At 44.0% G+C, this 15,884-nt stretch overlaps 1 protein-coding gene across 1 annotated transcript in view; it reads left to right on the top strand.

Annotated features, from left to right (window-relative positions):
• Positions 1-1,474: 1,474 nt before the first annotated feature.
• The window catches only part of LOC142313128 (uncharacterized), a 50,092-nt gene continuing 35,682 nt past the window's right edge, over positions 1,475-15,884 (top strand). Inside the window, exons 1-3 of the mRNA XM_075352115.1 lie at positions 1,475-1,607; positions 1,691-1,804; positions 4,145-5,323. Of these exons, the coding sequence (XP_075208230.1) occupies positions 1,475-1,607; positions 1,691-1,804; positions 4,145-5,323 (1,426 nt within the window). The remainder of the gene's footprint in view (positions 1,608-1,690; positions 1,805-4,144; positions 5,324-15,884) is intronic.

The raw sequence follows: 15,884 nt of genomic DNA, 5'->3' as shown, positions 1-15,884 counted from the left end.
CCTTATGTAGACGGATGGATTTCTGCTCTTGATGCTACATGATTGTGTGTAACTGCGCGGCTCTTTTATTTTTTTTTCTGCCCACATTGCCGTATGAAGGATCGGTTTGTTTGATTTTTTTTTTAAATGACTCACCGTTTTTAATTTTACCATAAAATGTACTGGAAATTAAGGAAAAATTTCAAGTGTGGTGAAATGGTGACTAAAATAAAATAATTCCATTATTTTTTTTTTTATTATTGTTTTTACTACATTCACGATGTGCTGAAAGTGAGCGGTCAGCGTGATTCTCCAGGTCAGTGTGATTACGGCAATATCAGACATTTCTTATCTAAGTGGTGACTAGAGATGAGCGGACCCATGGACGTTCGGCTTCTGCTGGTCCAGCTGAACATTTATAAAGATCGGTTCTGGACTTGAACTTGACCTGGACTTTATTTGAAATCACTGACTGGCAGTTCGGGTCTCCGCCCACATGCAGCCATAAACAGATCACTAACAGGGGAGGGCGGATTTTTTCAGTTTTATTTTTTGGTATACGATACATCTGATCACACGAGAGTGGTTTGCAGACGTAAAGCTCCCGAACCCAAAACTGAACTCTGCTATCTTGGAGAAGTCTGAGTTTGTACCGAAAACCGAACTTCAGGTTCACTCATCTCTAGGAGTAAATAAAAATCAGACTTTTGTAAAAAAAAACCAAAAAAAAACAAAAAACAAAACATTAAAAAATCGGTTTGTGTCTCCATTTTCCGACATCGGAGTTGAGTGAGGACTTGTTTTTGTTTCATGAGCTGAGTTTTTCATTGATACCCTTTTTAGGTGCAATACTTTTATGGGTCGGTTTTGCTACTTCATTTCATGTTGAAATTTTTTTTTCTACACAAATGATATCTTCCCTCCATTATTATCTCCATTAATGTTACATATCGGCTCATCTCCTTCCCATTCAGGTCCTTATAATATCAGATCCTTTTAGTGATTTTTTTCTGTTTCAGAAAATTTTCTGTTCACGATGGATATGGACAGGGACAAGATGGCGGAGAGGATATTACACCTCACCCTAGAGATCCTCTTCCGGCTTACTGGAGAGGTGAGAGATTCTGATGACGTCACATTACATCATTCTTATCTATGGGAATAACAGATGGACAGAACTGGAGAGGTGAGGACTCTGGAAATGTCTGTAGTGAGATTTATTACTGAGTCTCTCCATAACCAGGATTACACAGTAGTGAAGAAGACCTCTAGTGAGCGCTGTCAGGCCCCTGTGTCTGAGGGATGGGGAAGACTCCTGAGCCCAATCACGGGGCCTCCACCTCACCCCCCGATACATGAGGACATCAATGACCAGAAGATCCTAGAACTCACCTACAAGATGATTGAGCTGCTGACTGGAGAGGTGACACTGCTGGGAATGCTGGGACATTATACAGTAACGCTATGAAGGGATCGGGGGTGATGGTATCATTGTATGTGTCAGGTTCCTATAAGGTCTCAGGACGTCACCGTCTATTTCTCCATGGAGGAGTGGGAGTATTTAGAAGGACACAAAGATCTGTACAAGGACGTCATGATGGGGGTTCCCCAGCCCCTCACATCACCAGGTAATAGACAGGACTAAATACACACGGCCTATAATTATCTGTATATAAGGAATGAATTCAGTCCCTGTATGTGTCTCCTCCAGCTCTATCCAGTAAGAGGACAACACCAGAGAGATGTCCCCGTCTTCTTCTCCCACAGGACTGTAAACAAGAAGATCCCGATGTTCCTCAGGATGTGTTTCCTCCAGCTCTATGCTGTAAGAAATCTCTACTCATTTTCTTTCTGCACTCATTTTGTGTTTACATCTTTAGGCTTTCTGCTCTGTTTTTTTTTTTTCAAATGTATTGTCTTTCCTTCTGTTTGTTTCTAGTGCCTTCTCTATGTTGTTATGAAGGCAGCTCAAAGACCTGCAGAGGGTTTATGAATACCCTTTTTCCCCGAAAAGACGACCTACACCAAAAATAAGACCTATAATGATTTTACGGGATTTTTGGAGAATGCTTGAAATATGAGCCCTGCTCAAAAAATAAGCCCTAGTTACTCTCAGGGCCAGTGTTGGAAGGAGTCAAACTGTGCAATTTCTCAGGAACCCCGCTCTCTTAGGGATCCTATCAGTTGTATTCTAAGGTTGATTGATTAAGGACCTTTGATGACTTCAAAGTCATGTGACATGATGTAACCCAAGGTCTCTTAATTACAGGAGTCTAAATGAATTGAACAGAAGACAGGCTGGCTTGCTGAACTGGCGTTAGGGAAAAGGGAGTGCAAACTGAGCAATTTCATATCCCCATCCTCCTAGCGGCCCCACTGTTTATATGCCTATTATAGGACTGCTTAAGGTCCTATTTGACAATGTCTTTGAACACATGCTGTAGAGGAGAAAGTATCGCTGAACTATTTCATTAATGCTAGTTTAAGTTTACCTATACTGGTCTGGTGAGGTGTTGTGATCCAGACTTACGGGTGGTTGTAGTGTTAACCCTTGTTGTCTTTTTGTTGCTGCCTTTCTGCTCTTGCTATTCTCCTAAAGCCTGCTTTACATGTTACGATTTCGCATACGATATCGTATGCGATCGTAACTGCCCCCATCGTATGTACGGCACGTTCAATTTGTTGAATGTGCCGCACAAACGATTAACCCCCCGTCACGACCTCGATGTGGGCGGCGAATGTCCACTTCCTGGAGTGGGAGGGACCTTCGGCATCACATCGACGCCATGCGGCAGCCGGGCAATAGAAGCGGAGGGGCGGAGATGAGCGGGACGTAAACATCCCACCCACCTCCTTCCTTCCGCATTGCTGGCCGGGAGCTGCAGGACGCAGGTAAGATCTGTTCATCGTTCCCGGGGTGTCACACACAGCGATGTGTGCTACCCCGGGTACTATGAACAATCTGACGTTCAATTTTTAGGAATTGAACGACGTGCATGCGATGAACGTTTTAACGTTAAATCGCAATCGCACGTACCTGTCACACACTACAATGTACCTTATGATGCCGGATGTGCGTCACTTACAACGTGACCCCGCCGACACATCGTAAGATATATTGTAGCGTGTAAAGCGGGCTTTCGTCTCTCACTGTTTATTTCTGTGAGTTTGCAATGTGTTCCGTCTGTCTTAATCTGTGTTTCCCATGTGTCTTAATCTGTGTATCCATCATATTCCTGTCCCTTCCTTCCCCGGGGGGATAACAGATTAGATCTGGTCAGGAGAATAGTAAGGCATGGGACTCCGGCATCTCCATCTTCAGGGGTAATCCAGCATGAGGGACAGTATAGGAGCCCCCTGTCCCTCATTATCCTGCAGTCACATTGTCACAATCAATCAGATTATTTACTGTAACACATTCCAGAGAACTGGTGCTAGGAATGGGAGATCCGAATTATCGAAGATGTAACTCTTCAGCCTGCTTTACACAATACGATCCAGCATACGATATCGTATGCGATTGTACCCGCCCCCATCGTATGTGCGGCACGTTCAATTTGTTGAACATGTCGCACAAACGAATAATCCCCCGTCACACGTACTTACCCGTCCATACGACCTCGATGTGGACGGCGAACATCCACTTCCTGGAGTGGGAGGGACGTTCGGTGTCACATCGACGTCACGCGGCAGTCGGCCAATAGAAGCGGAGGGGCGGAGATGAGCGGGACGTAAACATCCCGCCTACCTCCTTCCTTCCGCATTGCCGGCGGGAGCCGCGGGACCTAGGTAAGATCTGTTCATCTTTCCCTGGGTGTCACACGCTGCGATGTGTGTTACCCCGGGTATGATGAACAACCTGACGTTGAATTTTTAGGAATTGAACGACGTGCATGCGATGAAGGTTTTACTGTTCAATCGCAATCGCACGTAGCTGTTACATGCTACAATGTAACTTACAATGCCGGATGTGCGTCACTTACGACGTGAGCCCGCCGACACATCGTAAGATATATTGTAGCGTGTAAAGCGACCTTTAGATATCGAAATTGGACAACAGATTCAGAATACATTTTTCCTAATTTAATTATGTTAAGGTTTAAAAAAATAAATGTACTATCAACATCATATCATTAAAAAATAATAACATTGTGTTTATTTTTAGCAGATGACTGTATTGGGCGTTCAGATGGAGATCTAATATCTTCAGAATTTATGACAGATGATGAAAGTATCACAGATGAAGAGCATGCGGTTGTCCCAGATATACCTCCAGTCCTTCCTCGGAAAGCTCTATCATCAGATCTTTGCAAACAAGTCCAAAATTCCGATTTATCACAGAATTGTAAGCAAAATAAAAGTTACAGAAGGGATGTGGAACATGAAACGACTCCTACAAGGGAAAAAGCATTTTCATGTTCAGAGTGTGGGAAATGTTTTACCAGGAAATCAAATCTTGTTGCCCATCAAAAAATTCACACAAATGAAAAGCCGTTTTCATGCCCCCAATGTGAGAAATGTTTTACTTGGAAATCAGAATTTGTTGTGCATCAAAGATCTCACACAGGGGAGAAGCCATTTTCATGTTTAGAATGTGGAAAATGTTTTATTCGGAATTCAGCCCTTATGAGACATCAGAAAATTCACACAGGGGAGAAGCCATTTTCATGTTTATACTGCGAGAAATGTTTTATTCAGAAAACAGCTCTTGTTATACATCAAAGATCTCATACAGGGGAGAAGCCATTTTCATGCTTTGAATGTGGGAAATGTTTTATTCAGAAGTCAGATCTTGTTGAGCATCAAAGAATTCACACAGGGGCGAAGCCATTTTCATGTTCAGAATGTGGGAAATGTTTTACTAGGAAATCATATCTTATTTCGCATCACAAAAGTCACACAGGGAAGAAGCCATTTTCATGTTCAGAGTGTGGGAAATGTTTCAATTGGAAATCACAACTTGTTGTGCATGAAAGATCTCACACAGGGAAGAAACCACTTTCATGTTCAGAGTGTGGGAAATGTTTTAATTGGAAATCACAACTTGTTGTGCATCAAAGATCTCATACCGGGGAGAAGCCATTTTCATGTTCAGAATGTGAGCAATGTTTTATTCAGAAATCACTTCTTGTTTGGCATCAAAAATCTCATACGGGGGAGAAGCCATTTTCATGCTTGGAATGTGGTAAATGTTTCACTAGGAAATCAACTCTTGTTGACCATGGAAGACTTCACACACGGGATAAACCATTTTTATGTTCTGATTGTGGAAATTGTTATTCTCAGAAATCAGATCTCGTTAAACATTTGAAGAAGCCGCACAGGGAAGGAACCTCTTTCATGTGAATATTTGAAATGTTCAAATGGTATATCAATTCTTGTCGACTATGAGAAAACCCACACAGTAGAGGAGCCATTCTTGCATTTGGAATTTGGCAAATGTTATCATTAATCAGGTCCTGTTGTCAGATGAGTCACATGGGAGAAGCCATCATGATGTACCGTGCGTCAAAAGGTTTTATCCAAAAATCAATTGCTCAAGTAAGAATTGGTCATGGAAAGCACCATTTTCTCTCTTTTTAAACTTACTGTATTATTATGACCATAAAACACATCTCGGTTTTAGAGGTGGAAAATAGGAAAAAAATGTAAAGAAAAACTGTAGTCATGATGGACTATTATGGGGGGGGGGATCTTCTGCTGACGTTGTTATAGGGGGTAATATCCTGCAATTCTGTACTAATGACCCCCATCCTGGGCCCCTTGCAGTTATGTGTCTCTCATCCTGGTGTATATGGCTTTCATCCTGGTATATAGGATCCTATCTTGATATTTACAGGTGAAAATGGGCCCCCTTACCTCTTGGGCTGCAGGTTCCACCAATGATATGTCTGGTTCTGCTGTCATCCTGCTATACATGTCCCTCATCACACTGCAGACATAAAAAAATGATTATACTCACCATCTCTCTGCTCCCCCAGTGTGCGGTGTTGTCTCTGATGTTGGCAAGTGAATTCAGTGTGTAAGCGGCGCATCGCATGACGTCACTGCCATACACCTGCAGTTACACGCGAACATCAGCTGCTGGAATGTTCACTGCTCCCCACACCCGAGATTATGGGCTTCGGGAGCAGTGATTATTCATTCTCTAATAGCAGACACTCGTGATCACCCAGCCGCAGCATTAAGTTGGCAGCTGGGTTATCATGTGCCTGTTATTAAAGAGAATGAATAGTCACTGATCCCCATGCCTACAATTCCTCCCACCCCTCGATGCCGGCTTTAGTGGCTAGAGGTAGACAGGATTATGGGAGTGAGCAGCAGTGAATATTCACTTTCGCTATTTTTGGGTACATTGTTAGCCGCGGCGCTGGTTCCTGCCTCCTGTGACCTACTCCTCCACCGCTACCCGTTCAGCCTCATTCGAGGGCATTCGAACTATGAGACATCACCCCTCCCTTCCTACACATTTTTTGGTGGGGTAGAAATGTCTCTTTAAGTCTGAAAAATATGGTAATTGGTTAACAAATAGTAAAAGTAATAAAAGTACAATAGTCAAAATCACATATCATAAAAGGGCACAAATTATTGTGAATCTGTCTGACCGTTTCAGGCACCACCCTCTTTCACTAAACTCCTCTGACAATTTTTATAAGAAGTGTCTCTAATGTCCCCCAAAAGAAACTTACAGGTTGTGAGATCCCACAACCCTCAGCGATCACTCACAGTGAAAGAGTGAGCTCTATGACCCCAGCTCTGCGGCATCCTTCTTAAGCAGTTCAGTAAAACCTTAAAAAAGTATGTGACCGCACTGGATTAGTTGAGAGAGCAATGTCTCGTGCTTAGAGCAGCTGCAAATATTTGTGGGATCCCGCTCTGCACACTGAGATCCCACAAAATGGAAATTCGGACTCAACTTTGCTAGTAAGTTGGGTATTTCGAGAGCCTTTAGGAACATTTGTGAAAGGTTATGATACTGGATTATATTTAGATAATTCACTAATCTCAGGTTGTCCACTGCTTTATTTACTAAAAAGCGCAGCCCCAGATTGGAGATAGGAACTTTGAAGTATATCACATTGTATATAATTGCATTTCAAACCTTGTTGTTTTGTTAATAAATGCTTGTAATATACAATATATTCTTCATGCCTGTCTTTAGCTATTGTCTAGATGTGATCATTTTGCCTCAGGACCTCTGGAGTTGAGGCACAGTTGTAGACATTTCACACAAAAATAGTGAGGGGAGAATTGAATCACACTGCATCCTAGTGTCATGCTCGGTACAGGGAAGTACCAAGCGGATGGCGAAAGGGAATGGGAGGGAAACCTTGTGTCTAGGAAGATTGTGACCCCTGACTTAATCTACTGCTGGTCCCTGGGGTCCATCAACACCCTAAATAGGTTCCGTACCTATTCGCCAAGCCAGATACCTGACCCTAGGTATCCCTAATGCTGGGCCATGAATAGGGAACTGGTGGGATGAGCTCTTCGTCAACCCCACTAATAAACAACTATAGAAACACAAAGTGGACACGGGGAAAAGCATGAACTACTTATCATTAGATAACTCAGATAGAAGTTCAGCAGAGCTTTCAGCAACAATACAGAGGAGAACAAACCACCTGCTTGCAACCTCGGCTTGAAGGAACTGAAAATATCACCAGCACAATCTAAAGGAAGGAAGGGACTATTTAAACACCAAGGGAATACTGATAATCATCAGCTGGGTGGAAGTCGAGCTCCTGCTGGGTCCAAAAGGAAGAGTGATGAATCCAGCAGGAAAGCTACCTATACCAATAAATACTGACAGCAGGAACGATGGAAAGTCAGGGAACATTCTGCGCAGCCAGACACTATGACTGTCGATGGCAAGAAACCACATGACTGTCTGTCACCCGTGACACCTAGATATGTGGAAGTTAAGACAATCAAAGTTTTATGCCAAAAAAATTGTCACACAAACTTCGAAAAGTATCACAGATTTGGCGTAACTCAGAGTCGGTGAAGAGCAAGTAACATTTATGATACCTATGCTGGGGTTTTCTGAATTAATGGGGATCTGTCACTAAATATTTACCTCATAATTAAAAATCTGAATAATATAAAGATAGTGACTCTGATTCCAATGATGTGTCACTTACTGGGCTGCTTGCTATAGTTCTGATAAAATCACTGTATAATCGCTAGGGGATTATCACTAGAGAACTAGTAAAACTGCTGCCATGTATCTCCATCTCCATCTCCATAAGCTCTGTATAACCCCGTCCCCACCCCTGATTGGCAGCTTTCTGTCTATGCTCATTGTGCACAGCTGCCAATCAGTGGTGTGGGCGGGGTTATACACAGAGCAGCATTTCGAGAACTAGTAGATCTTAAAAGGAAGGTGTTGTACCCAAAAAAAATTTCAATAACTGAAAAAATGTAAAGTATTATTGTTTTAATGTTTTGTTTAAATATTATTATTTGTTTTTAATTGAGCAAAATATAAAAAGAAAAATTAAAAAGTTTGATATTTTCCACTCTTAAACACTAGGGGGAGCAGCTACTGAAATCCTACTGTAGAAACAGCTCACATTGCAGCTGCAGTAAAAGTGGGCAGAATCTGCTCTCCTGTGTGTAATGTCACAGCTCCCCTTCCCAATCTGGGTGTTTCCAAAAGGATAAGCGAGTATGACGTTTAGGGACACAGTGCAGAGCCATTTTGTTGGTGACCACAAATGTCTAAAGTGTCACCAAGGACAGCTACATAGTGCTCCCCACATAACGCTCTGCGCGCCCCCTACCAGCAATGCTCTGCTGCATGTATGCCCATCCGCAATATTCTGTCACATGCACGCCCGTAATGCTCTGCCACACGCATGCACACAGTGTGTGTGGGTGTGTGTACACTGTGTATATACTGTGTGTGTGACCAAGCACCAAGCATGAGGGCGGCGGAGCCAGCATGTGTATATACTATATACTATGTACTGTGTGTATATACTGTGTGTATGTACTGTATACCGTGTGTATATACTGTGTGTGTTACCAAGCAGCGTGAGGGAGGCGGACCCAGCGTGTATATATACTATACACCATGTACTGTGTGTATATACTATATACTGTGTGTGTATATACTATATACCATGTGTACAGTGTGTATATACTGTGTGTGTGACTGAGCAGCATGAGGGTGCAATGCTCTGCATGCACACATTCAATGCTCTGCATGCACGACCACCCGCAATGCTCTACATGCACGACCACCCGCAATGCTCTGCCGCCCGCAGTGCTCTGCCACATGCATGCACACACACAATGCTCTGCCACACGCACGCACATGCAATGCTCTGCCACATGCACGCCCGCAATTCTCTGCCACATGCACACACAATGCTCTGCCACACTCGTGCCCGCACAAAATGTTCTGCATGCACGCACGCAATGCTTTGCATGCACGCACGCCTGCAATGCTCTGCATGTACACACGCCCACCCACAATGCTCTGCCACACGCATGCACACACAATGCTCTGCCACACGCACGCCATGTTCTGCATGCATGCATGCACGCACAAAATGCTCTGCATGTACGCACGCCCACCCGCAATGCTCTGCATGCACGCACACACACACAATGCTCTGCCAAGCACGCACAATGCTCTGCCACACGTACGCACAATGCTCTGCCACGCACACAGACAATGCTCTGCCACACGCACACACACAATGCTCTGCCCCAAACACACACACAATGCTCTGCCACGCAGGCACACACACAATGCTCTGACACACATGCACAAACAATGCTCTGCTAAACGCACGCACACAAAATGCGCTGCCGCACACACACAATGCTCTGCCACGCATGCACACACAATGCTCTGCCATGCACGCATGCACAATGCTCTGCCATGCATGCATGCACAATGCTCTGCCATGCATGCATGCACAATGCTCTACCACGCATAATCTCACAATGCTCTGCCACGCACACACCATGCTCTGCCACGCACGCACACACAATGCTTTGCATGCACGCCTGCTGCGGCAAGGAGAGCGGGAGGGCGGTACACTACTCACACAGGCCGACAGGTGACAGGCCAGGGGGGGAGAGCATGGGGGTGTCATTGGAGACAGTAGCATCAGCGGCGGGGGAGAGGCGCCGGTTGTTAAAAATAAATGTCCTACATATATTTTTCTTTAGATATGTGATAAGACGTATGAGAAATAGACTTCAAAAATGTAAAAATAAATAGATGTACAGTATTTTATATTGAGTAAAAATGATTGACAAAAATAGAACAGTTCATTAGTTAAGTTACAGAAATGAAAAATAGTATTCTTCATTAGCTTACATGAGGAGTTCAATAATAGTCCATTTCTTTACTAACTCTGTAGAAATACGTTTCTTCATCATCCGCGCTTTATCCTAGATGGGTGGATGGATCAGGCTGCAGCAGCTTCGACATGTGTCCTCTCGCAGACACCCTCCCCCACCCCCCGAGTAGGCTCTTTCCCCCCAAAAAAAGTACGTGAATATCATATGGTATGATATATATAGATTTCTAATGCAGCTGTCAATGCACATATAAAGAAAACCTACCGTACACATGATGTAATGCTACAGACAAGACTATGTCAGCATATATATATATATATATATATATATATATATATATATATATATACTCATTACAGACTCAAAATATTAATTATTCTATAAATTATGTCATCAGTAAATTCTACCATCTGTACATCTATTATCTGGATGTCTTATATTATAAATTATTTGATAAATGTGAACTTTTTACAATTCCTCCTGTGGAGGGAAAATTTACATGAAACCCTCCAAATAAATTAATATATCATTAAGATAACATATCTTCTTTCCTTCTTTGGAATAGTGGATTAATGTCAATAATAATGATGAAAATAATATTAATTTTCATTATTCATGTTGTATGTAGAGTTGAACGATGTTCGAGGTTCGCCAATTTCATGTTCGAGTGATTTTTTCAGGGTGCTCGAGATCGAACTCGAACGCGAGCTTTTTCCTAAAAGCTCGATAGCTCGAGTTACGTTCAATAACGGTTCGATCAGCAAAAAGCCTAGCTAGTTATTAGCTGGCTTTTCATTGTAATAGTGTGAGTCACTGTGATTCACGCAATTATCAAATTTCAGCGTATAGTGTGCGGGGGGACGCGGTTTAGATCTGTGGTGCTGAGAAAATGCCGATCGCCTTTTTTTTTTTCCTAAGCGTGCGTGCAGTGGGGCGGTCCAGGATGTCAGCCAATCACAGACACACACACAGCTAAGTGCATTTTTGCCAGACAAGCAAGTGCATGTGTCATAGGCTGTGAATGTCACATGTCCTTGCATTATAAATACGGCCATTTTCCCTGTCGCCGCCATTATCTGCCTGCTGCGTGTGGGTGACAGTCACCTCTCACGCTGCTGCCGCCAATCCTGCTGTGTGCGCTATAGACATAGTGCAAGCAACACAGCGCTGTAGGGATTAGGGACTGCTGGTTATTTCAGGGCTGCTTTCCAGGCGTTCATAGCCATAGCTGCTAGGCAGGTCCGTGCAAACGCTGTGTACAGCTTTAGATAACAGCGTCTGTGTACCTCATCATTAGGAGGGATAGAAAGTGACGCTTCCTTTCCTGTCCTGGTACCCACAGAACCCAGGCACTGTACCCACCTGCCCACTTTTGCAACGCAATTTTATTTGCCCAAAGAGCTGACACTTTTTCTGCCATCAAAAAGTGATAAAATAGAAGAAAAAAACAGAAGTTGTGCACTGCACTGCTTACCACTCTGTGGAAAATGCTGCAATAAAGTCCTTTGGCTCAATTCCATGTAGAGCCCGTCTTGTGGGTGCTTGAAGTGCAGATCAGCTGCTGTATCCTCACATTGGACTTGGCTGAAAAAAAACAGCTGACGGCAAGTGGAAGTCCTGAACTACCGTGGTGCTATATGCCAAGAAGCCAGAGTAAGTCCTAATATCATAAAAAAGAGAAGTTTTGGCAGCACTCTGCGGTGTCAAGAAATCTATTTTATTTTTATTTTTTGCAGACAGGTGATACAGACATGAGGGAGCAGGGGGAGCGGAGCACAAGGACGACGGTACCGTTTCGCACCTCTAGGGGTGCTTTCACGGGTCCATAGCTATTTTATTTGCCCAAAGAGCTGACACTTTTTCTGCCATCCTAAAAGTGTCTGAAATAGTAACTTAGTATTCGTTTCCTGTCCACTGACCCACAGAACCCGGGCATTGTACCCACCTGCCCACTTTTGCCACGCTATTTTATTTGCCCAAAGAGCTGACACTTTTTCTGCCATCCTAAAAGTGTCTGGAATAGTAACTTAGTATACCTTTCCTGTCCACTGACCCACAGAACCCGGGCACTGTACCCACCTGCCCACTTTTGCCATGCTATTTTATTTGCCCAAAAAGCTGACACTTTTTCTGCCATCCTAAAAGTGTGTGGAACACTCAGTTAGTGTTCCTTTGCTGCCAAGCAAGGTACACCACATGTGCATTCTACACTCCTCCATTTCTGCTACGCAATTTTAATTTACAAAAGTGCTGACACTTTTAGTGGCATACTACAATTGTCTGGGATACTACCTTAGTGTTCCTTTGCTGCCAAGCAAGGTACAACACGTGCATTCTACACTCCTCTCCTTTTGTACTACACAATTATTAACTGCAGGTAGTCCAGCCAATCTGTGACGAAGGTGCAGGCGTGGATATAATGTTGCCTTCATCCAATGGTGGTTCTCTCGATGTCTGACAGAGCTCAACAATACCATCTGTTTCCACTTCCAAAACAACTGACGACCTGCCAATCACACTCCCTGTTGCGGGTAAAGGGGTGAAAGTTCAGCGTGAAAAACCATGTGTGACTGCTGTCCCCACAGTCACAGAGGATGAAGAGCACGCAGATGCACTTGATGGGGCAGGCGGTGGTTGCACTGCCCCACTAGGCCGCATTGTAGCACAGTGAAATTCCCATTGCGACTTATGCTTTATTTAAAGTCGTATACAGGGTAGGCTCCCCAGTATGCAGCAAAACCACGCAACAGGAAAAGGACTATAGGCAGTTGGGTTGATTAAATGATTGTTTAACCTTCCCAAAACAAACAATAAGAACCATGCATAAAACTGAAAGAATATAACAATCTATTCAGTTGCCTACTACCTGGTAATCCCTCAGCGTAGCAGGAGTAATTGTGTGTTTGTGTGTGTTTGTGCAAACACAACTTACCAGTGGCGCATCACAAGAGCTTACAACTTATCTACCTAAACATAGACAAAACCCATTCCCCCCCTGAATACCCTTGTTAGCTGAAGCCTCACAGATAAGGCAGATGATAACAGTGTGAATGCAAACCACACAGCTCAGCAACACAGTCATGGAAATCTTGTAAAGCAACAGTCAATGCAAACATGTGTCGCTGTCCCTCTATGATTTAAACTGTAAGTGACAATTTGACAGTGCAGAGGCAGCAAGTCTTATTGTCTATATAGTTGGCCTAACCAGAACAGATATGTGTTTTGCTAATAAAACAAAGTGTTGCGTGCACGCATTACTGTCTGGGCCCAGCCTACCGTACCCGGGTACTGGAGTTTACATTTGCCATAAATACAGACTTTACGCTCCTCTCATGGTAAACAGTATAGACAGCACACAAGAATGTCGGTCTGTGGCACAGGATGCTGCTCACAGGCGTTAAGGTCCTCCTCACCAAACTCCAACACGACTCCCCTCACAATTGACAAAAGTGTTGCCGCGGTGGCTCCTTGCAGTAAAACACACCTTTAGCTTTTCCTTCTGTTCATAGACAGCATCTCCAAGTCCACACCCGAAGATCGTTTTGCTATTGCTATAGTGACCAAACAGACAAAGGCAGATGCAAAAAACAGCAGCCCCTTGTGTGTAGTCTGCAACAATGCATGCAATGAATGGCAAATAAGCATGTTGCATTGACAGTGGATAAAGCTGATCAATACATCCTCACGCTATCAATTCATGTGACACATGTGACACTTCATGGACGAAGTACTATAAGTAGTGAGTTTTTGGCCTCTACTTAGAGATTGGTGACAAATCTTACAGATTTCCTGACTTGGGTGATCCTTTGCGATGTCAAAAATCCCCAGGCTAGGAAAGGCTTAGAGCCCATGTGACCTGCAGAGCCACCACGACTTCTGCTCAGAGACAGAGTTGTGGCCGAGGATTCAGTTGTTGACGTGCTTCCAGTACTTTGTCTCTGAACGGGAAGACACAACGTAACCTCGTCGTCGGTAGCATCCTCCTCCACCTCCTCTGCTGACCTCATCGACTGGGTGACTTTGGTTTGACAGTAAGTGGGGTCTCCAACCTCATCCTCACTCTGTGTGTTTTCATTCCCCTCGTCCTGAGTCCTCTGAGACAACCTCTTCCTGCCCTGACCGAATAGTAAAGTTGTCATTCCAATCAGGTATCTGAGTCTCCTCATCATGTTCCCCGTTGTCTCCACTAGGAGGATTTACTGTTTGGAAATGAGGGTGTACATTATGCTCAGCACCTTCTTCATCGGGGCCTGGATCCAACTCACAAAGCTTCTGGGCATTTGTGCAGATCATTTCCCCTGTTTCCTGGAACTCGCTGCCTCAACACATGTCATATTATCTGCTACACCCGCAAGCTTCAAATGGAAACTGAAAACTCATCTATTCAGAAATGACTATAACCTTCAATGACCCCACCACCGTGCAAAGCTGCCGCCCAACCTCCACCCCACCTACTATCTCCTCCCCAAAATCCTTTAGAATGTAATCCCGCAAGGGCAGGGCCCTCTTCCCTCTGTCCCAGTCTGTCTATTGTTACTTGTATATGTATTCTGTATGTAACCCCCTTCTCATGTACAGCACCATGGAATCAATGGTGCTCTATAAATAAATAAAAATAATAATAATAACTTCCTTGTCTGTACTCACTGCAGCTTTGGAGCAGACCTCTGATTCCCAGGCTATAGTGTGACTGAACAGCTCTGCAGACTCAACCATCTCTGTTACCCCATACTCAGCAGGGCTGTTGGAAACTTGAGAGCTGTTAGGAAGCAAGTGCGATTGGGTTGACACCACAGAGGAATGCAGTATTTAGGATATTGAACTTGAGGTGGAGAGGCCACTTTATGGAGCACTTGAGATCCATTGAAGCAGATGCTGTTTTGGTGCCTCATCTACATTTGTTACAGATGGTCGTGTCCGTGAAAAAAGGGATCATATCAGATTATCCACGGGAAGAAGTACACATGTTATTTTGACTGGTATTTGTTGTTACGAATCGGTGCCGCCGTAAACGCAAGCAGCCTGCTGCGGTTCCAGTTGCGCCCAGGCGTCAGCTGCCATTTTGGGCTGTGCCTCGGGTTGCCCAGCTGGCTGCTTTCTCCTCCACGTCTAAGTGTGGAGAGGCGGCTACAGAGCATGCATGTGCCGATTTACCCCAGTCGCAGCCTAAGTCCAGTGTTTCGCCTAGTGAGTAGGCTCAGCCTGACTGTGCCATTCTTGAGGTTAAGTCCTCAGTTCGGGCTACAGCGCATGCTCCCACACTTAGTGCGAAAAGCCTCTTTGCACAGGTACTTGTACTCCGTGCCGTGTCTAAGGGGTACTTTGCACGCTGCGACATCACTAGCGATGCCGATTGCGATAATACCCGCCCCCAGCGCACATGCGATATCTTGGTCTTCTTATATCTGATGTCATCTGGCATGGTGTCTTTGTTTAAAATATATCCCTTAAATATATTTTTCTTTATATACGCGATGAGATATAAGAACCGATAGACTTCAAAAATGTAAAAATAAATAATGTATTTATATTGAGTAAAAATGATTGACTAAAAATAGAAGAGTTGATTAATTACAGAGAAG

Source organism: Anomaloglossus baeobatrachus, chromosome 5, assembly GCF_048569485.1.
Source record: "Anomaloglossus baeobatrachus isolate aAnoBae1 chromosome 5, aAnoBae1.hap1, whole genome shotgun sequence".
Classification (NCBI taxonomy): domain Eukaryota; kingdom Metazoa; phylum Chordata; class Amphibia; order Anura; family Aromobatidae; genus Anomaloglossus; species Anomaloglossus baeobatrachus.
This window is presented reverse-complemented; position numbering and strand designations above follow the sequence as displayed.